This window comes from Oreochromis aureus, linkage group 18 (genome assembly GCF_013358895.1).
Source record: "Oreochromis aureus strain Israel breed Guangdong linkage group 18, ZZ_aureus, whole genome shotgun sequence".
Lineage (NCBI taxonomy): Eukaryota > Metazoa > Chordata > Actinopteri > Cichliformes > Cichlidae > Oreochromis > Oreochromis aureus.
The window spans coordinates 11,929,055-11,952,724 of NC_052959.1; the positions used below are offsets into that span (position 1 = coordinate 11,929,055).

The 23,670-nt window shown below is 40.7% G+C and overlaps 2 protein-coding genes across 7 annotated transcripts in view; one reads left to right on the forward strand and one right to left on the reverse strand.

Annotated features, from left to right (window-relative positions):
• The window catches only part of LOC116314038 (SPRY domain-containing SOCS box protein 4-like), a 79,809-nt gene extending 56,741 nt beyond the window's left edge, over positions 1–23,068 (forward strand). For all 6 annotated transcript variants that reach the window (XM_039602785.1, XM_039602787.1, XM_039602784.1 and 3 more), the window contains one exon: positions 20,713–23,068. In XM_039602785.1, coding sequence (XP_039458719.1) covers positions 20,713–20,840 — 128 coding nt within the window. In that variant the 3' untranslated portion in view covers positions 20,841–23,068. The remainder of the gene's footprint in view (positions 1–20,712) is intronic.
• zgc:136870 (uncharacterized protein LOC664693 homolog) lies at positions 2,257–4,345 on the reverse strand. Its single transcript, XM_039602783.1, has 2 exons — positions 4,183–4,345; positions 2,257–3,734 (listed from the first exon to the last, which is right to left on the reverse strand). The coding sequence occupies exons 1-2, from the start codon at positions 4,214–4,216 to the stop codon at positions 2,551–2,553; spliced, it is 1,218 nt and encodes a 405-aa protein (XP_039458717.1). The 5' UTR covers positions 4,217–4,345; the 3' UTR covers positions 2,257–2,550.
• Positions 23,069–23,670: the final 602 nt, after the last annotated feature.

A 23,670-nucleotide genomic window follows, 5' to 3' on the forward strand; every position in this document is an offset into this window, starting at 1 on the left:
GATTAGGCGTATTTGAACAAAATCAAAGGGTCTAAAAAAGATCAAAAGAGATGTATGGGGAAAACCAGCAATCACAGCAAAACAGGAAAAACTCAAATGTGAGATAATTAACACAGAGACGAGGCGACTAACATTAAACGTTAGTTAAGGAAGATGCTACGTTAGATGTTAGGGAAACACTGTCATAGTCATGATCATGTCATTTGAGGTGAGCACTAGCATTTAAATACACGCTGAGCCTGTCATTGACAGTGAGTCTGTGCAGATATACTAAAGCTGAGTTTGTGACCGGGCTACAGCCTTATCGGACGGCACTCATGCCTGTTGCTGCTCGAGCGGAGCACATTCCAGCACTAAAAGTCAAAAATATTTCAGCTTTTAGCTCACCAGTGCTGCACATTAAATGGGTTGTCAGTTGTTTCATAGCAACAGCAGTGGCCTAGACGAGTGCTCACCTCAAGCAGCTATTGGAGCCAGACAAATAAAAGGTGCAGAGGGTTATTTATAGCTCCATGTCATTCACTATATTACTATTAAAGGTGAACGCCATTACAATTCTTCTCTTTAATAATTTCACTTGTACTCTTTAACATTGCGCAAGCACCTCTTATGTTGAAGTGTGGACTCCTGACCAGTAGCGATCTGCTATTACATAACACAGATTGCGGATGAACCTTTCATTCACTAAATGGCAGCTATAGGTATTGTGTAATTCCCAAAACACTTTGTTCCCAGTCACCGTTTGTCTTGATAAGGAATTTCATGGCATATTTAAAGCTGATAGTGCTCACCCAACCGTGTGTCAGACTTCATCTTGTGCAATGAAGTCCAATAAAAATCATAACAAGGTATCAAATTCCAGATGAGTTGCAGTTTCGTCAGAGATGTCAACACAGAGACTTTGAATGAGGAACCTTACTGTGTTATCAAATAGAAGATTACTGGCAGCAGTTACACACTAACAATTTTGTCAGCTCTAAGAACACGGCTGCAGGGTCAGCTGAAAGCTTTTATTGTTGGACCGACTGATTCAAAAGGTCATGCTTTTTGGAAAAATAAAACTTTCAGTCGTGTTTTTTTTACTTTAGCAAGTGAGTTTGTATGTTAGAGCCCACCATTCATCCTAAAATAACTGGTTTTAATGGGCCTCTGACATTACTGTTCAGAGGTAGCAAGGAGGGTTAGTTTTACAGCAATCTCTATTAAAAGGGGTTTATGACATTTCATATTTAAACTCGTAAAGTCGATCACTGATAGATCGCACAGTCTGCCCGGGAAGAGGTGACTGCTGAAAGCATCTGGTGTAACGTTTGGTTCCAGTGAAGCTCTGTAAACACAAATCTCAGCGGCTCATGTCTGGAGACAGCAGACTTCTTGGACCAAATTAGTATCACAGCAGCTTTCTGTATCTAATTAAAAGAAGCGGCGGGACGAAAACAAATGCAGCGTCTGCACGCTCACTAATTAATACAGTGTTGAAAATCTTTGCATTGCTTCAAAAATGGCAAAGGACTGCAAAAAAAACCCTCATTTTTTATGAATAGTTGGGTTGGATTTCTTTTTTCTTAACAATCTGAACAGTCTGGAGCTCTCCTAATGAAATATTTATCTGAATATGTGCATTTGAAATGGCCTTTTTTGGTCCTGCCTGGCGTCCTGGGCAGAGAGTGACCTCGCTGCTTACGGCCCAAATGACCTTGCACGGCATCATGACTGCGAGCCAGAGATGAGAATTAACAGTCTGTCAGTCGAGGAGAGACGGCAATCCCCTGAAGCCAATTGACAGTTTGCTGAGATTTAATGAAATGGGTGGCACGCCACACGTCCCTCGGCTTAGGCTGAAAACCTCCAATGGAGTGATTGCCTCAATTTTATTTACAAATTGAAAATCTAAAAATATAAGAGGGGAAAATAATGAGAGCGGTGTTAAGAAAGCATCCTCCTTTATCAGAGTTCATCCGCTGACTTTTTCTCCGGATAGCAGAGTTGCTTTATTTGTGTCTGTTTACCCCAAGAAGGGAAATTGGATTTTAATTACTCGAGTGCAAGAGTGCTGCAAATATTTTTAAAATTAGGAAGTGTTGCAACAGTTTGGAGATGTACATAATTAGAAAAGCGAGGACTGAAATCACACAGTGTCTCACATTCCTGATGATTTTAGAAGCAGACTGGCATAGGTGCAGTTATAACCAATGGAACCAATGACTGACACACAATGCAAATGGAAAAACAGAAAAAAACACAGTATTTGTTTATTGACTTGATACCATTTTAGTCCATTAAATACACTCTGTGAGTAGTTTGACATTTTTTGGGACATACACTTCCTTCCCACTCTCATGTCTATACTAAATATAAATCTGAAGCCAGTTGGCTCAGCTTTGTGAAGGCGGTCTTTGTGAACGGCCTGTGGCTGTGTGTAAGTCTGTGAAGATCCAGATTTGTTCTCTTGTTTATTTCTAGTGGGTGATCACATGACAAGAGTTTTTGTTACAGCACATGAGAGTAAATGACCAGATGTTGTTGTTGGAGTTGGTGGTTATTGCTGCCTTAGGCAAGCCTCCTGATTGGACTTAAAACTAACCTTGGACCCCCACTGGGCCAACATGAAGTCACTGTTCCAGTCTTTATTTCAGTGTACTCCTCATCCAGCTGCCCCCTCATCTTTTCTCTCTCCTCCTCTTCTTCTCTCTCCCCTCCGCTCTCAGAGCTCGTATCCCACCTCTCCTCCTCACTGCTCAGTCTCATCAGCTCCACCTCGACTCCCTCTTCTCTCTCTTCCCCTGTGTTTATCTCCCTCTGCACACATCCCTCCTTGTTCTCTAGCTCTTTCTTTCGGCTTTGTTCCTGCTCTTCAGCCTCCAAACTCGGCTGTTGTTCTGGCTCCACTTCTGCCTTTGTCTCTGCCGTCTTTTGTTTTCTCCTCGCACTTCCCACTTCTGTCTGTGCCTCGAGCAAAGCTCTCAGCTGCTGCTCTCTGCGGTTCCATTCCTCCTCCAGCCTTTGGTACATGTGAAAGGAGAAGTGCCACCCCCCGTTCTCCTCCAGCATATCCTCCACTTTGCTCAGCAGCTCTCTCACCTGCTGCTGCTCTCCTTCTCGTCTCCTATCCAGCTCACCTCCGGTGCTCACCCCTCGTGCTTCTTTGTCAGTTTTCTTTATCCAAGTCCATTCCTGTCTCCTTCCACTTCTGTTCACCTCCTGCTTTAGTCCCCCCTGCGTGCAATTAACAGCTGCCTTGTTATCCAGCACATGGTATCGATAGTGACATTTCTCCATCAGCCACTTCAGAGCAGGGCCACCTGTTTGGATGTGCTCCTGTACGCTGCAGCCTTTTTCTTTTAGCAAGTCTCCAAAAGTGAACAACACCATCGTGTGTCTCCAGACAGCAGAGGTGAAGATTTCCATCCTTCTCTCTACTGCTTTCCTCTCAGACTCGGTGAAGTCCATAAGAGGAATCACTAACAGAACAACATGAGGTCCCTCAGTTCCACACAGCGATAATGCTCTCAGGAGTTCAATTTTCTCCTGTTTGGGAACAAAGTCCTCAGATGTTCCCCAGCCCTGTGCATCCACCACAGTCAAATGGCGTCCAGCAGTGACAGCACCAGCAGCTGCACTGGCACCTCCTCCTCTCGTGTCAAAAACCCGCCCTCGACCCAACAGGGTGTTACCCGTGGAGCTCTTGCCTGTCCTCCTGGGACCAAGCAGCAAAACTTTGAGTGCGCGTGATGCTGTTGGAAAGAAAAGGGCAAGAAAACTTTGAATCCAAAGGCCTGAGTTCAGTGTGCTTGTTATAGATTTGTCAATTACTAAAGTCAAGAAAGGTAGAGTGCAGTGAGTGGCAGGAGTGAATCATACTCGCCCACTTGTAATCATATTTTACACTTCATATGAATCATATCCATTTCACTGTCTTGGAGAGATTTGAAACAACACTCAGGCTTTTCTGCAGTCTTTCTTCCCTTCAGTGTTTTGCACACCGGAGGTTTGTTACTAACAGATGCCTGCTGTTATCTTTAACAACAAAACAATATCTGAAAAACTAAAGCCCACTCAGTCAAAACGTGGTGCACAAATTCTGGTCTTAGATTTGCCTGCAGAAATTTTTATTATTATTATTTTTTTTAACTTTTGTGAAATCTTGTCACAAATATGCCTTCTAGGATTGCAATTACTTACTTGCATGCATAGGTGTGTTCCACCTGCTCTCCATTGCTGGTGATTTCCAGATGTAGCTAGTATAATTTTCCTCCAGTGGTACCACAGCGGGGATTCCTCAATCCAGCTTCCCAGGATAAACAGCCTGTAACATGAAGAGTGTTGAGCAGTGCAGTGCAGTCTGGCAGAGCGGATACTCCTTCCACTTATGAACAGTTTGTCAAAGGCACCTCCCAGTTTTTATTGCTCTCTTGATATTCCCGAGAGATCATAAAACTGTCTAATCGTTTATGATTCCTGTCAGTTTGTTTTTAACAACTTTTTGTTGTTTAACTTTTGGTTTTCGCTGTTCAGTGGATTTTGAAATGTGATTTTGTGTTTATTTACTACACAAAGATTTAAATGCACAATAATGTACAAGCAGCGTTGTTTCATTACAGCATAATGGAGATGGTAAGCTTGCATCAATTAAATGTGAATGGCTTCCTGTATGTAGGGATGCTGCAGTAGAAGCTGCGGCACAATAACAGCTTGCACAGATTTACTATAAGCGATCGAATGTAGGTTTACATGTTTTACGTGCATAACTTTCTAAAACTTTTTAATACTTAAGTTGATGCATTTTTACTATAAAGGCCCAAACTAATCCTTCGTATTACTGCTATTTTTGTTTTTGTCTTAGTAAATTATTAATATATGAAGTGGTAAACATCCTCATCACCTGAAATAAAAAAGTTCATTTCCTTGACAGATTGCTCATCAACTTACTCAGCCCGCTTGTTTACTTCCGTTTTTTGTTTTTTGTTTTTGTTTTTTACAGCTTTTATCATTTTACAGCTTGTTTTGATCATAAACCTCTCTGTCTCTGCTTTGTAATGTCCGGGCTCACGTGCGGTGCGTCTCTAACCTTAATCTCAGCACGTGCACCTCACAGATAATAGTGTACTCGGACTGTGAACACGTGCCTGCAATTTTCCGTCAGGCTGTGTTGTTTTTGTGCGTGAGCAGATGACACTGCGTGTAAGCAGCAACACTATTGATTGTTACAGTTTTCCATTATCTAAAGCTAAAGTCAGCACAGCTAAAATTAACATGATATCAGAATGATCAGTAATAGTATATTATAAGGCTCTGAAACCTGAGAAGTGCTGCATTTCTCCTTTAAAATGGTCTTGCTCTCAGTTTAGTGCCAAGTCCACTGGATGAGCATGGACTTGCTGCATTCAGCAGCATTTTGTGTTCTAGGTGCAAATAGAGGCGCAACATTAAAGATAATCAAGTGACGATATTTTAACTTTTCCTGTAAATCAGCTGATTTCTAAATTAGAACCACAGAGGTGGATTACAATCCCAGGTTAAATTCCACTGTTCAGTCTCCATCCCTTCTGTCTCTCTTACCTCTCTGTTTTTGCACCTGATCCCCTTTTTTGTTTTGCACCTGATGCTTCTGTGTGTGTGTGTGTGTGAGTGAGTGTGTGTGTGCTGGGGAATCCATGCTCTGACCTGAGAGGTTAAGCCAGTGAAGGATCAGCTGGGTTTTTAGCTCAGTCTGTTTCTATTAGGTCGGTGGCAAAGGAGTGCCTGCTGAATGTGTGCACGTGTAAGAACTCATGTTTGTTTACAGTAAGTGTCGATGCCTGTGTGTGTGTGTGTGATGATCCTTGAGTTGCCTTGAGGCTACAGGAACAGCAGCAGCCTTTTCCGCACGTATGCTGTCCCCAAACTTCCCTCGCTTCTTTTTTTTTATTTGTTTTGAACTTTGATCTGCTTCTTCTTCTCCTGCTTTGTTTTTCTCCCTCTGTCTTCCTTCTTTTCTTCTGGCACACACACAAATGCACAGCTACCTTCCTAATTGTGTATATAATTAGGTTACCCTCTCTAATGAGGCTGCCCATCTTTGAAATTCTGAAATAGTGTTTACACAGCACATTACATCTGTTAATGTGCTAAAGCCAGGCACTCTCTGTCTCGGTTTGTTTAATTATTCAGTTGTTTTAAAAGCATTTATCCATAAGAAAGAGATTATGGACTCTGCTATAATCCATTGATTGGTTTGTGTTACAGGGAACGGCAGCTTTCTATTATCACAGCCACAGTGAGCAGTAGGAGGAATACACTGATATAGCAGATGTTGGTGTCTGAACCATAGAAACATTCCCAGTAGCACCAGCTAATCATTTATACAGTTATTCAGTCTTTTGGTGAATTATCTAATCTAAAAAGAGAATTTTTGTATCCTTGTTTTCATTCATATCTTTATTAATTATTGAATAAACTGCCACAGATACTCCTTGTCATCTGTTCTCTCTGGCTGAACTGTTCCTCTATCCATCCACTCTTTTAGGCTGGAGCCTATACAAGCTGTTATAGGACACCCTGTGCAGGTTACAATTGTAGCACACTCAGATTAGATATGTGTGTAAGTGATCCAGTGTCATCATGTTACTTAATAAGTTGTTGTGAACTGCACCATTTCACACCATTAGCACATGTTTTTGGCCACTGGGCTATTTTAAGTACGACTTTAACTGCATTTTATGAAAAGCATGGCTAATTAGCTAAATGCTAACGAGGCTAATGGGATCAGTGAGACTAAATTGAAGCAGTAAGAGTTAAATTTCAAACTAAAAAGTAGCTAAAAGATGCTAAAATGCTATGTAGACTAGTTATTCTGGCTTGAAGTAATAATGCCCTTAACATATCTTACGCAGGTTAAATGCACAGTTTGAAAAATCCAGAGTCTTTAGTCTCTTTACACACAGGGTTTGGGTCTCTTAATTTAAGATGTTCTTAGTAAATTATGCCATGATTTCCTCTAAAATTGAGATTTTTATGACTAAAGCCCGCCTTCCTGCAGTTCAAGGGGATCTGAGGGTCAGACAGGCCCACTGTGCTCTGTCCCTATCTATTTATCACTCTCACTCCGTCGAGTCCACCCTTCCCTCTTATCTCATGACCTCTTCACATCTTTCTCTGCTTCATCTACTCTGCTCTTTTTACCTCTTCTTCACCCCTTCCCCTGCTCCCTTTATTCCTGTCCACCGCTCTCTTACATCTTCTGTTCTTCCCTCTCTCTTATCTCTCTGCCTGCCTTCCCAGAGGAGACAGTAAACAGTGGATTTACAGTAATGGTAAAAAGAGAGCAGGGCTTAAAAAAGAAACACCACTGTGGCTTGTATTACCACCAGCTCCGCTGTACCGGCCAGCTCTGCCCACAGTGCCTATCTTTCTGCGTGACACTAATGTGGCCGGTAAGATGTGAGTCATACCACAGACAATTTAAAGTTACCCAAACATTTCAAGAAGGAGTTTGCTCTAGGAGGACTTCAGACAGAAAGGATTTTCACATCCTTCTCTCCTAAGTCTGTGTGGGACGGACTTAGAACAACTTTGTTTGTAGCCATTAGTCCTCCCACCCCGTTGCTGCCCCGTTTTTTAGTATGAAAGCGTTTTCTAACAAATTCTTCACGGATTGTAGCAACATTAAAGCATTAGTTCTGCACAGTGGCTTCTTTAGTGTGTCCTAAAGTGTGATAGTGGTAAAAACTGTTGGTGTCACACAATGATCTGGGGAAGCAGATACAGGATGCCACCAGAGGTACATTAGTAACTTCTCACCATGTCTGAGAAGGACGTTTGGCAAAGTTCAGTTTCTAGTGTTTGAGTCGGAGAATAAAGAAACACCTCCCGCTAATCCTCGTCTTTGCTGTTTTTGTTTTTGTTGTGAGGTTTGAATCTGGTTATTTTGTACAAATTCTCTTTGTTGTGTCATAACGAATAATTTAAACCCACTTTCTCATTACTGCCTAGGCTCAGATTTGTCAATTGAAATATTTATAAGCTGTTTTTACTGCACTGCTCGCCTCCCAGAAGATCTAAGCAGGCTTTATATTTAATATTCTGCACTGATTTGTTCTACATACAATGTGAAAGTCACACTCTTGGGGGGAGCATATAGTAAAAGCAATGCACTGAGACTCAGACCGGGCAGGAAGCTGTGCAGCGGGGCTATTAAAACAAGGGAAGTATCTGATAGATCGGATTTTAAATGGGATAAAGATTCAGCGCCTTGAGAATCAATTTTTTCTTTCTGTCTCGAAACAGCCTCACACTTAAAGCTCTTTGCACCGTTTTTCCATGAGCTGCTCGCATGTCTAGTTGATAATGAGTGACAAAGCAGCTTCTGCAGAAGGTTTAGCCACATTTTCAAGACAAAATGACAATTAAATCATAAAAAAAAAATCCTGAAGTGCAAGCTTCTGTGTCTGTGTGGTGATAATCTGCTGACTTTCTTGTTTGATGTAGACAGAAACTTGGTCCACTATTAGAAAGATTTAAAATATGTAAAAAGTAGTTTAACCCCTTGGCATATCTAGAACAGGGGTGCCAAGAAACAGGACAAGAAACAGCACAGGAAAGACTCCAGTCCGGCCAACTGGACGACTCTGGAAAACTCTGGACTTAAAAATTATTAAAATAGATTTCTATGGGTGCTTTTTTTCCTTGGCTGATAAAAACCTCTCCCATGGCCATTCATTATACATCAAAGTAGTTAATTAAAAAATAAAAATTAAATGACAGAATGACTATTAAATGACTATAGGCTATAGAAACTTTTTTTTCTTTTGGGCCACAATCCTGTTTTATAATTACAGTTTTACAAAGTGTGGGAAATGAGCTGCCATGACGTTTTTGGTAATTTTTCACATTTATTTCTCACATTTTAAGCACATTGATCCACACTGGCACAGATCTTTTATTTACTACTGCAGGATTTATTTATTTATTTATTTTTATCATTGAAGAAAAACTAAGATATACTGTTGAAATTGCACTTCTTTTGTTATATTAAGACTTCTGTAGTTGAACTGACAGAAAGGGGAGTTTCACTGGTCCAGCCCACAGTTGATGAATATGGGCTTTGTGTGGTCCACGATGTAATTTGAGTTTGTCATGCATTTACATTAACTGTAAAACGTGACCCTGAGATTGTAGTGTCTGCGTGTGCACGAGAAGTACTGCTGCAAAAACCACCGCAGAGATGGTTTAGAGTTCTTTGGTGTCTATGGAAAGATTCTGCAAATACTTTTACAACCTTGCCCATGAGCTCAAGTGAAGGTTGAGTATACAGACGGGCTTGATCTGGAGTGCATACGCGATCATGCCATGAAGCGTGGTCACGTAGCGATCACGTGAACACTCATGGGTCAAAGATCAATATGTTGACAGGCCTTTGAAGTTTTTAGTTTTCAGGGATGTAAATATGTTTTTCTGCCAGAACCTCAAAGAATCTCATCTGCACGTTATATGCACCGTGAATGTAAGCAACCTTACACAGCCTTTTCTACAAGGGGAAAATAGAAGCGTAAATTAGCAAGGAGGCTATTTAAATCAGAAAGTCAAAAGTTATGGTAATTATCTTCTGTATTAAAATGTACTTGAGATCACTACCCACCCCTGCCATGTACTTGACTGGACTTAATTGCCCTTGAGCAAGCTCAAAGCCTGTGCATGTGGATAGCAAAGACGTGTGTGTGCATTCTGTATTTGTTTTCTTGACACCGTTTGAGTGTTTCTGATCTTTCGTGATTTGGGGGATGTGTGTCTGTTTGCCACTTTGATTTCCTGCGTTTGTGTTTCCCTCAGTAATGTGTGCCCTTGCATCTGTTTTTCTACCTGTCAACATTTTTGCAAGATAGAAAGTTTGTGTGTTTCCTTTGAGTAAATGTGTGGTTTTGTTTTCGTATTTCATGTTAACAGGAAACCAGTCTGCGGCTATGTGATAGTTTGGCTTTAGATTAGGAGAGGGGGAAAAACCCAGCAGGTGTGACATATACCAAGGGGTCACATTATAGAACTGTTGTTACTCTGTGTATATGTACACAAACTTAGGAGCAAGCTTTGGGATTTTGCATCAGCCCACATTTTAGCTCTGCCACCATGTGAAAACCTTGCAACTGCAAGTTTATTCATTTTCATATTGTATTGGCTTTAATTAAAGGATTAAAGGATTACATGCTCCTCTAAATTCTTCAACCTCTTGGGCTTAGAAAGCACTTCCTAAACAAACTGGATAATGATTAAAAACTGCACTGTCATCAGGCACAATGCAGACCTGTTTTTCTGTCTCTTGTTGACACTTTGAGATAATGCTGCTCTCACCCAACAGCAATAAATTCTTATATGCCAGGAAAGATCAAACACGGTGACCTTGGAGAGTATGAAGAGGATAAAATGTAGAGTGTGAAAGGGGAAGCAGAGAAGAAAGCAAGCCGAGGGGCTTCTCGTTTGCGGATAGAAGAGCATCGCTGGAGAAAAGAGCGGAGAGGTGTATTGTTACAGATGAGATGAAGCCGTGGCAAATGGAGGCAGGAAGACTTGAGGGAGAGACAAAGGAAAGGATCGTGTTTTAGTTAGACGTTTGCTCTCTGTGTAATGTGTGCATCTGTCTTCTCCACCCACTTTGGTTTATGCAGTTTGTGGCTTTTCACAACTCAGTTAGCTGCTGGGAAAATAGCATGCAAGTATAAATGTGGTCACCAAAAGGAGGAAATTTGGTTTCTTCAGTGACCACAACCCTACATTAGTGCTCCTTAACACTCCTGACATGCAACCTTCTAGAAGTCTAAGTATATGTGACAGCAACACTTACCTCAACTGTTATCAGCTTGTTTTATCATAATATATAGTGCCAGTTGTGTTGATTAGCACCTAGTTAAACTTCTGTGAAATAAAAAGTAATAGGGTTTAAAGAGTAAAGCTTGCTTATCTTGCCAATGCAATAGCCAGTGTTCACAGCTCTGACAGTACATGCATGACCTCAAGAAGTCTTTTGTGTTTCCTGCGTTTCAGTAAAAGAAGCTTCTTCTCAGTTTCACTCATGATAGCAGAGCAGTGCAGTTACTGTATAAACACAACCAGCGCTTTTGGCTTCGGTGGTTTCTTATATCACTTCAGTTTAAACGTACGCACTGGTACGTGCTACTGTAGCTGCTTCTGAGTCCAAGCTGTTTCAGCACTCTCTAATTCCTCACATAACTCTTTATCAACATTCAAATCACATGAAGTGATGTCACTGCACTGCCGTCCAAACTATTGGAAACGGCACTCAACTGAGCGGCTGTGTTGTCTTTGAGCCATGGTGGTAATAAGTGTTTAAACTAGAGATGGCACGATACCACTTTTTTATGTCCGATACCGATATCATAAATTTGGATATCTGCCGATACCGATATGAATCCGATATTGTGTGTTTTTTAATCAATAAAACTGTTTTTTTTAATATCTTGCTGCATTTTGTATAAGTTCATACTCAAGTTTAAATAAACAACAACACTAAAGCTATTCTGTTATACCTGTGTGTAAAAATATACTGCACCCAAAATATTTCATAGTTCAGCAACACTGATCAATCTAATAAACTTAAACCTACTCCATCCTCCCTATTCTGGTATTTTAAAGAGTACTTAGCAGAAATATTAAGCAACCTAACTAATAGGGTTGCAAACCCCAAAAAAAAAAAAAAAGGAACCACCCCCACCCTCCACCTCATGATGCTTAATCGATGTAATCAACTTTAATTTGATGCAGGGTGAAAAAAATGCACAGAAACAAATTATTTTTCAAGAATAATGAAATAGATTCAACATCTTTCTTCAACAGAATTGCAGAATTCACAGACGGTACCTTCCCAAAGGAAAAAGTACTATAGCTTACTAGGGTATATTAGACTTAACAGTTACTATATGCAGTAATGGACTTCTATACATTTTACATCAGATTAAAACTTTGGGTGTAAGATTCAGATAATTATTTATTAAAAGCTAGACATTTTAAATGAGAATAAGAAAGAAAAGTATGTCTTTGTGCCCCCTTTTCCCTGTTAATGCCCTATCGGCCCCCCTGGCTAAACTTTGCTAGATCCGCCCCTGCACAGTTACCAGCCGTCAGCTACGTAGAAAAGGATCCTGGTGTAGAAAGTAATATTAAATAAATTCTAACAACAGCTTATCAAGGTTAAAGGTGCTGCTGTTGTTCAGCCGCTGGTTTCCTCTTTCTGGCGCGAAGTGGACCAAAAACAAAGAAGAGAGACGGACTCGCGACAGAAAAGCCGATCAGCTGATCGTTAAGCAGTTTCACGATTGAAGTAGCGGCAGGAAGGTGAGGGAGAGAGCGCAGTCGCTCCATATATCGGTTGTTAAGCTTTAACATGGGAATGCTTTACAAACATTCAGAGATGAACTTACACACTTGCTTTACTTCTCTCTGGGATAACTTCCTCAGAGATGAAATGCTGGTTTGGTAGCGAGGCTACAAATACACACAGCCTCTCTAGCACACTGCTGCAACGTGCTACGGTTATGAGCCGAGTTAGGAGGTGTTGCAAGTTTTGTGAGGTGTTTTTTTTTTTTATATTTAATGGATCGGATTACATTTTTTATTTTTCGCTGATATCCGATCCAGTAATTTAGGTCAGTATCGGACCGATACGTAATATCGGATCGGTCCATCTCTAGTTTAAACTGAAGGCAAATGGACGTCTTAGTTCATGAAGGTGTTTCACCTCTCATCCAAGAGTCTTGTTCAGTTCAGTTCAGGTTGAACACTGATTGGTTGAAAAGTGATGGAAAGGGAACAACACCAAGAGTTCACCATGAACAGGAAAAGTGTGAAATAACATTTTTAAAAATATATCATGAGAAGCACAGATGGTGACTGCAGTGGATCATTTTCACTGTTTTTAACAATCAGTCCACCACAGCTCTTTGTATGTTATCACTTCACTCTTCTCTGCATCTGGCCAAATGACCAACAACAACATAAGCAGGAAGTCCACAGACCAGTTGTTTGTAACAGCAGTGTTAATTTTGCAAACTGTGAGTCAGTCTTTTGACTAAAATGTCATTTAGTTTTAGTCATAATTTAGAGAGCGAAATTCTTTTAGTTTTAATCGGAATACCGGAAGATTATAGTAGAGTAGTGTAAAGATTTGCACTGTACACACAGATTTATTTTTCTGTTTATCAAATGCAAATTGTGTCCACATGTCTACCCTTCTGTTCCTCCCAAGTGTTGACATTTCGTCGCATTTTCATGAGAAACAGGCAGCTAGTTGTACCCAGCCTCCTACCCCGTTTCTCAGTGGCAGATCAAATCGTGCACATCTAACCTTACTGCAAAAGGAGAGCACTTCTGATTGGATGACTTTAAAACTCAAGACTTGTCCCACCTTTCTACATAGCTTTGACATTATCTCTCCAAAACACTTCCATCTAATTTTTATTCCTCGACCAAAGTATCTGTACATATTATCACAGCTTGTGCTCGTGCATTAGTTTTTATTCAGCTATCGTGTTGTTTTTGTCAGCAAAAAAAAGAGGTTGTTGATGAAAACCATGACGTACTTAACACCGTGGCAGTAAAAAATGCCACAACTCTGCAGAACCATATTTCCCCCCATGATTCGATAAGGGTCGCATGAGCCGAGGTGTGAATCGAGTCGAGGATTTTACGGTCAGAGGAGCCAAAGTGTGGTCGCACCTCGGCTGGAACTCCCCGTTAGTCTTAAGAAATTGATGAAGATTCTCAGATGAGTGCCTCGAATTCAAATGGATAAGACCTTTGTGGCCCTTGTGTGTTGCTTTACCACAACCCATGAGGACAGAAAGCGGACTGAGATGACTCAGTACGTGGTGAAATAATGTAACACAAAAGTTGCATCCTGTTGGTTTCCTTACTGAAAAGCATAGTGGTTTGTGTGGGTCTGTGTGATGACAGCATCTTGTTGTTGCCGTGTTACACTAACAAAAGCTTTAAGACAAACAAGCATGATACAGACATATCTGCCATATCATCCACCAGATATTTGTTGGTTTTACATGCACAATAACATTTAAAAAATATCCATTAATCAGCATTAACTAGTTAAACTTGCTTGCTGGATTCCAGTCAGAGCAAAATAAAAACAAACTTTTCCACCCAGATGTTAAATGTAATGTTGGAAGTTTTTTCATTTTCTGTCAGAACTTGTAGGCGTTACAAAGCTGTGTAGGTAGTCGATGATGCCATTTCCTTCAGAGCAGGCTCTCAAATGTGAGACAGCTAAAACTGTGGGAAACGCCCAAACAGAGTGTTAAAGCTTTGTTACCAGAAATATATTCAAAAGGTTTCACCCCCATAAAAAATAGAGAGCAGCTGCAGGTCACCGTGGTGTGTTTTTTTCCCTGAAACACAATACTGAAAAGTATTTCTTCTTGCCTCAGACCCTTTTTTTCCTAGCTTTTCAGCATTCATCTGTCTGTCAGAATTTATTCAGCATCTGCTCGTCCCCTCAGGTCAGTTTTTACATCCATCATAAAAGTAATGCTGCTGTTGCCATCTTCACCCTCTCTCCTATTATCATTTTCTACAGACAATAAATTCTGCTCTCCATCGCTGTGCGCTGCATCTCATTACAGGCGCCATGTCCCACTGTGTGCCCCTATTACTGCTTGTTCCCATCGCAGCAGACCCAGGGTCTCCATTCATATCCATATAAAATGTCTAATCAGGGAACAAGTTCCAGACTGGCTGGGGTCACGTCACATGCCACATCAATCTGATATCTGCTAGTTACCTTCATCAGTAAACCATCTCGCTGAATGTTCAACGAGGTTTGACATCTTTGTAGAAAATAGATGAGATTGTGGAGGAAATAAAAGCAGCTGAAAGGTTGCGGGTTTGATTCCCAGCGCACACAGTCTATGTTATAGACTCAATTTAGAAAGCAGATCGTTGAAGGAAATCACTTTTCCAATGTAATTGGACTTCAGGTGATATATTGGCAATATTTAGCGATGATATTCACTCCTGCAGCGTTTCAAAGTGTGATTCTTCTTGTGTAATGACACAGAGGGAAATTACCTACTACTCACTGTCCGCACTGAATCTCCTTATGAGCTTCTCTAAACACTCGAGGAGAAGCTTATAGGATAAAACATGATGGAAAATGTGTCATTAAGAATGAAATCTTGTCATTACTACACTAAGCTTTCCCACTGAAGTTATTAAGCCAAACTAATTACTTCTGTAATGCAATACAAGGCTATTATACACATCTGGAGGGCGTCTAATGATTTATGCGGCTTTTTTTCCCAGCTTATAGTAAATAGCAGCCGCACAACCACCTAGAACAAGCATAATAATATGAGCAGGCACCTGTGTTATATCTCCTATTGAGCCCACACCTTTGATTTATTGGACTATAAATACCTCCATACACTGTAAAAGACAGTCAGTGTGATATGAATGCTAATGATACATGTACATTTACCTACTGGAGTGCTTAAAAAAATAAATTGTTACTGCTTTCAGTATTGTTTCTGTCTAAAAGCCTCCTCAGGCACCAGTGTAGCTCATCTGATTCACCTGTGTGCTGCAAGGCTGTTGGAAAATCCCAATTGGACCCTGGGCCATTTGTTTGCTCTCTTACCTTTCCTACCTACTCTGAAACTGTCCTGTCATTAATAAAGACCAAACATAAAAAAATAATAAAATAAAAAGACCTTCTAGCATGTTTTGTAGCTGTAAGGCATTTTAATGCACCATGGTTATCATTCACCTGATTCACTGCCAATCTTTAGGCTTCATTGCTAAAGGAATTAATAATCCATCATGTGTAACGGCTGTATATAAGGTAAAAGCAGTGCAGTGTTGGATGCTTCAGTTTATTGAAGTAAAAATGACTCCTCCTCGAGGTGCTTTGATTTCCGCTTGTTATTTAACTAACAGCAGCTAATTAAGTCTCTGTTGTAGCAGAGCAAAATTAATGGCACAACCAGTGAATATTTACTTCTTTGTCTGATTATTTTAAGACTTCAGGAAAGAGGAAAGGTACAGCTGACAGGGGCTCCCTCCGTGAGCAAGCAACAGTGCTGTTGGTTGGCAATAAACAAGCCTACAAGCATGTACAAATTAATTGGATGTGGTGTAAAATTGCTGCCTTTGATAAGTGAAGGCGCAGATCCCACACACGTCTAACACACACACACACACACACACACAGTTAACTGACTGGCATTCAAAACATGTTGTAGCCACAGTAACTGTCTCTTTGACATTTTCAGATCCAGTCTTTCGCGCCTTAAGATGACTCGAATACCCAAATAGGTTTTTGCTGGCAGAACAAATGCTGGGATGCAGATTGAGCCAGCTTCGATTTCAGTTGAAGGAACACAGAAGAATATAAAGCGTTCATATCACGTACGTTTATGGGATTAATCTTATCCGGGACAAAGTGGAGTCTCCATAAAGATAACGACAGTAACGATGACAAGACAGGAGGTTGCATATATACGTGACTGCGTTACATAACGCTCACATATCCAAGATGCTTTATCTGTATCTATCCACCAATTCGCTGTAACGCATAAATACACTAGCCGCCTGTTTTCTTAGCAACAAAACAGCACATGTCACAGAGGATTTGTCAGATACACACTTCTGAACTCATTAGACAGTGTGATCATCGCAGGGATTTTAAAGCCCACACCAATGTTTAACTCATGCAAAAAAAACCAAACATACCTGATCAGATTAGATTTCATTAGTTTAATTGGATAATATTTTAAGCCATATTTATATAAAGTCTCACAAGGTTTAGAAACTTTTTCTTTCTTTTTTCCCCAGCAGCTTCACTCTTTGATAGTTTTTGTCTTTAAAACACTGTTTTGTTGACATTTCCTTTACTTAAGTGCTTATTCCAAATACAATAAAGAATCCCATTGAGTAAATACTTTGAGAAGATTTGTCTCATTATTCTATTCCTGCTGCAGAGACTGGGGGAATAACTAATTAAAAAGCAAGTCACAGTAAACTCTTTCTGTCTCTCTGGTCATCAGCCAGTGAGGTAGTAAAGCCAGCTTAGCATCCCTGATAGCTCTATATTTAGGTAGCTTACTGAGAACCTTCTGTGTTTGTTTGTGAGCTTTCAAACTGTGAATACATTAAAATCCAAAACAGTAATCTGAGCCACTACAAGCTGTAGTTAAAAACAAACAAAACATTGAAATGATGAATTAAGAAAAAGGGAAAATAATCAATTAAACATCAGTGCATGTAAATGTCACTTAAAACAGTTGCCGATGCTGATGCCGCCGCAGAACAGCGCTCATCTGCAGTATCTTCTGTTACTGTAAGGCGAGCAGCTCTCATAATGGCAGAGTGGTCGAGAGTCAAACAGAGGTGAAAGTAGAAATCAGCGCCGCCGTCGTCATTGTGACTGCGCATAAGTAACACGCTGTTTCTGAGAGTGAGTGTGGATGGGCATTAATGTGACAGTTACACAGCAAGGTGTGGAAGACGGCCTGTCTGCTGTCCTGTTGGCTTAACCTTGAACATATTCATTCACGCACACACACACAGCTACAGAGGACGTGGTGGTAGAGGGCATCCAGAGTTTACAAGTGAGGTCAGTGGGTGTGTTTTTTGTCTTCAGTAAGAACAGCAGGGGGAGAGGCAGACTCACAGGGTAGCAGTGCTTTAATGTCTCTCCAGAATTTTTTTGCATTGCACTTTACACCTTGAAATTATTGTGGGTATTAATTAAGCCTTTTTCTCTTTGGTGGAGATGTTTCCAGTTTTGTGGATTATGACAAAAAAAATGTAAGACCAAGTTAAACGAAGCCGTGTGGAGAGGTGAAGCATGGGGCGAAGTAAGAATAAATGTTGGATCCTGATCACTTTAAAAGTGCGAATTAAGGCATTTGGTGCAAGTCTTAAAGTGCCATTCTAATCTTTCCATTTCCATTCCTCTGACTCATGTTCCTGCCTTTCCTTCCAGTTGGTGCACTGATGATTAGCTGTCACTGTGTGGGGGTGCATTACTACTTTGAAAGGTGGATGCATTAACAGCACAATGCAATAAGCCGTGTTTTATGTGACTAATGTTTCTTCAGGTGGAGGAGTTTTAGGATGGCTGTCTGACTGCAAAGTTAATTCCCCCTCCCACTCATGCCCCACTCTGCTCTACTGTATGATTAGGCCAGTCAGATATGGTCATCAGCATTAACTGACTGATGATACTGTTAACTCCGTGTGGAGGAGGGTGTGAGGTTAAGTTGTTCACATTCAGTCTAGACAGTTCATATTTAGCACTTAGCTAACCAGCAGTGTGTGTGTTTTTTTTTTTTTTTAATTGTTTATTTTATATTTGACTGCATAAACCACGAGTGTCAAACTTTCCTCCAAGTTGCATTAGATTTTTTTTTTATTTAAATTTTAGTCATGTCCTGCTTCTGAGATGCTGCTTGCACTGCAGAGCTTTCGTGATGTCGAGGTGTCAGACTTCATATCTGACTTTGTCGTTAAGTGAAGTCACATTTGTCTCTAATAATTCCCATAAAAGCTGTTGGTTCATTTCCTGTTCCAGCTCATGATATAGCGATCCTTTTAAATAAGAGGAGATATTCACTGATGGGGACATTTCAGTAAACTGGTGAAGGCGACCCAGTTTCTAATTTTAGTTGTGACATTTCTGACTAATATTTTGTTGTTACCTGAGTGCCAGCTAACCGGGGTATGATTGTGGTATATTTGAATCCTTTTGAATCTTTTACCAATTGTTAATGGCTTAAGTATCAACATTTAGAAGTTACCAGCCTGTAATTATTGTTTGTCTGCAAGGCAGAACCCACAACTTGACAGTCTAATTGCAGCGTATCTCACCTGAAAATGAGATGATATGACACACGGAAATAACAACTGCATCCTACCTGCACCTCACACAACTTACAATTTATTCTACACGAGGTCATTGGTTAATATTCTGGAAGCTGCTAAAAGCTCACAACAGTGTGTGTTAATCTCTAGGGGCAAATACATTTAAAATATCATATTTCTTTTTTAATTCTTGACTTATTTTATAACAATAATGATATAACCACTACATTAAATATAACTAGCCATTATTGATATTCACACATAAGTTATTTTATCAGTTACCTGGTTAATATTTTCGTCTGTAATTGAAAAGAAGCTTTAAAAATCTGTTGATAGGCTGAGTTCATGAAACTACAGTACTGTGCAAAAGACTAGACCTTGTCTCCAGATAGCACATGAAATAATTGGTGGCTGTTAAGAAGCCATTCTTAAGGAAGGGAAACAGGGAGAAAAGGCCGAATCCAAATTTGAAATATCTGGTTATCAAATCGTCATCAGTTTGCATGGAGGAGGTCAGAAGAGAGGTGCAGCAGTAAGGGTCCGCAGCCATCTGTAAAACACGGTGGAGGCTCTATCATGGTTTATGGCTGCATTTCAGCCAGTGGTGTTGGGATTTTCCCCAAATTGATGGAATTATAACAAGATCTTGATCCACCATGCAATACCATCGTGGATTGGCCTCCCTGTAGAGCCCAGACTGAATCAGAGTCTAATCATCTTGAGAGAAAACAGAATAAAAGGCAGCCAACATCCAAAGAAAAGCTTTGAATGTCTTTCAAGAAGCCTAGAAAAATATTCCTGAGGACTACTTAAAAGAAGGCTCAGACTGAATAAAGGTGGCCATACTAAATATTGACTTTCAAACTCATTCAAATTGTACAACTTGTCTCATGTACTGTATTTCCACGTATGTTTGCACGTGCTTCAATAAGTCACTGCACTTGTTTCCTGTTTTTCCCTGCAACATATAAAGAATTATGAGGTGGCTAAAGACTTGCACAGTACTGTAGATTTCTTTAAATCAGATGAAATCACAGAACTTAGAGATATTGTGTTTACTCTATGCTTACAAAAAGTAATAGAATAAAATAAAAACAGAATTTAGAGAACCTGGAGAGTTTGTTTGTTTGTTTGTTTTTTCATTTTTAAGAAATTTCTCATCATTATCAAAATAGGTCCAATATTTTTAGGTCTAAACGTGATCGAGTTCATTACACATATAAAATATATATGTTCATATGTCTTAGACAACAGCAGCACAGTTCAGACAGTCTCCTCTCGTCCTCTGCTGTGTTTGTGTCGAACAGCTCAGACCGCCGCCTCCAGTATCCGTTACCTCCTTAACTAAAGCTGAAGGTCAGAGAAAAGGTTGACCAGGAACCTTGACTGTAGAGGGGATGTAACAGTGTCACACCTATGTGGACTAGTTTGAACTTTGTGCAAGATATGAGTGTATTTATAACCCAGCAGCCTGCTTCAAATGTGCTCTTAATCAGCGGGAGAGCAAGTCGAGAAGCATGTGTCTCTGTTTCAGTGGGTTTAAAGTAGTGGGCGTGTTTAAGCTGTTAGGAAGCCGTGTCATTGATGGCGTCTGCGTGTGGAAGGTGTAAATATTTAAAGGTGTGCATCGTCACCCTCTGTGACCCATTTCTCCTTTTTCTAATCTGTTCGTGTTTAACAAACATAAAGAGGTGTTATGCCTGAAAAAATGGCTGAGATGCATAAACCTGGACATTAAGCAGATGGTCATAAGGGCCTTTTTAAAGTGCAGGTCGTGTTTTCAATTATTTGTGTCAAATATGTTGACTTTCCTCTAACTTTAAACAAAATCTCTCCGTTTTCCCCTCTCTTCAGCTGAGCCTCTTCCTCTGATGGACCTGTGTCGGCGTGCGGCCAGAGTGGCGTTAGGTCGGGACCGGCTTCAAGAGATCGAGCGCCTTCCTCTGCCCCAGTCCTTAAAAAATTACCTCCAGTACCAGTGACTGACATCGGTAGAGCCAGCTGGGAACACAAGGAACATACAAGGAAGTCCGAAGATGGATGATTGATGCAAGCATGCCCACAGTGGGAGCGCCACGGCTCTTGCAAATTTCTAAAAGGATGGATATAAAGATGGTGTCTGAAATGATGGGGGTCAAACAAAGAATAGGACAGCACCAGCTTCTTTTGGATTTTGAGCTGCTTTTTTTCATCCGCTCAGAACTTGAAATAAATTCTTAATGATGGCGTCCCATCAGTGTCTCACTCATCCAGAATAAAAGCCCATCCTCAGATGGCACAGCGTGGTTAAGCAGTCGAAAAGACGGTGGTAAGACGACCACCGCCACCTAGTGACGGGAATACAAACAGCACAGAGAAAGCACACTAAACCCATCCACGGAGGCCTTTCTGACGTGCAGTCAGCGACCATTATCATTGCTGTTGGATCCCACAGAGAGTGTTCATGATCTCCACTGGCACAGGCTGCAGAGTCCAGATGTCCAAAAGGATTTTAGCACTAATGTTTTTATCAGATTGACATCGGGCCACGACCAAAAGCTCACACTGCATACAGAGCACATCAAAGTGTGGCTAACGGGCTCTATGCACAGTTTGAAGTCAGTATGCCAAAAGATACGTCCTGGCTTCAGGGAGACATTAGTTAACAGATAAGCCCTTTTCAGACATGTAGCATTTCTGGCCCTTTTAAATGGAGACTTATTAAGATATTCGTAACAACTATACAGGCACATAATGTTCGTCACGGTATGAAGCAAAAGTGCTCTCTTGCACCGATAGTAAAAATTAACGTTGATGGCGGGGGGAGTCACCAGTTCTCACTCAGTTTTAAGATGTTTTAACATATGACAAATTTTAATCTACTGTTTGTTTTATGAGATTCAAGTAGGGCTATATGGATGTTTATAATCCTGCATGTGTGGAAATCAATGAATTAGTCGACTCATTTAACCAAACTGATATTCAGGCTGAGATTTCTGCTGATTTTTGTTTATGGTGCAGAATTTTCAAAAAGCTACTGTGCATATTTCACATACAGAAGAAGTTAGTGTCATAGTGATCACCCTGAAGGAAAGCTGAGAAATTAAGGACGATTATTATTTAATGTATAAACAACTTTAATAAGTTAGATTTAGCTAATTAACTGTACTTCACTGCCCTTTAAACTACAGATTGTTTGACTATAGAGCTCCCAAAGCGTCTGGAGCAATGAGGCTTTCAGGTGTAGCAGATGTAGCTGACGATCACCAACAATAAACAGCAGCCTGTCATCAGATTTGTGGTTAGAAAGTGGAACTGCTCTGCGTGTCTGAAAGGGGCTAATCATGCTTGTTGTATTGGATTTTTTTTTTTTTTGATTGTTTGTTTTGTTTTTTTTTTACGGCACTGCGAACCATTCCTCACCAGACACTAGATCATGTATTACGATGTCATCTCACAACCAAAGTATATCACAGGAAGCTGCAGAGTGCACGAATGTATCTGCGAGCTGCAGGTCGCGGGTCGGACACGCTGTTGGCACGAAGACGCCACCTGCCGCTGTTTGTAGCACCCTGCTGTAGCTCACCGCGGGCGGACGGTATCCGTCACGCTCGCCGCACAACTGTCTTAATGACCACGAACGACAAACTGACAGGGGCGGACCTAAGCCGACTCGATCCGCGTCTCGAGGCTGTAGTAGCGCAGGCGATGTGCTGCTGGCTCATAATAGCATGCAGATGACCAATGCACAGCCACACACGTGCTCACTGAAGACCAATCACGTTTTCTTTCCAATAAAAAGACTTAAGTCACTTTTTTTGGTTTGATTTTTTTTTTTTTTTACTCTTGAGTTTATATCCTTTATTAATATTATTATTGTTATTGTGAGTGTGGGATCTGACTGATGACGGTAGGAAGACGACGTTTATTTATAACAGGCTAGTTCTGTTTGTTTCATTAAACTGATCATTGATGGTTACATTCAGGTAAATTAAATGCAAAGATGCTGACGATGAAGGGAGATAGAAATTAAAAATTGTTTGCTCGATGCTGCTTTTATTATTATTAATATTATTATTATTTGTGATGGCGGTGGTCTTACCTCCTGTTTCTGTAGGTTAGGATGGGGGAGGAAAGGACCTGTTCACGTACGTAGTCGAATGTATGGACAGACGGTGCAGTTGAGATGTCAACAGACATGAAATGTGAATAAAAGCCAAGTGAATTTCAAAATAAATCTCTGTGTTTCTCTTCTTTCCTTCTTCATCTCGTAAACTAGGCCTGAAAACAGCAGACTGCAGGAGCGTTTACAGTGTTAAAGTCAGCCTAAACACATCTTACAAGAAAAAAGGTGAATAAATAAGGTGCGAGTCCGTTGGGTCGACAGTTTCAGCATCCTTAATTGCATCTCCGGGAGCATTTTATCTCCCAAGCAAGGCTTGGGTAGGGAAAAATTGGGCTGTTAAGTATTTAGCTGTAAGTTCTTGTCAAGTGTGCAGTTTCCACTTGAGGACGTAAACGGCTAATGCTGTACTCATCAGCTCCTGCAGCTGTAAATACAGCTCACGCTCAGCCGGAGAGAGATACCGATGCCCTGAAACGTCCGGAGCGCAAACACAAACATTACCGAGGCTCACTGTGGTTTTAGGCGTCATATTTCCGCTGCACAATCTGGAATCGGACTCCCACTGAAACATCATTAGGTCCAGGCTCACCATATCTCAGCACACAGGGGACTGTTTTGGAGATCAATGGCAGACAGACCATGTAATGATGCTCCTGCGTCATCATCCTGCCATACATGGATCCAACACTTAGCTTAACAGGACATTG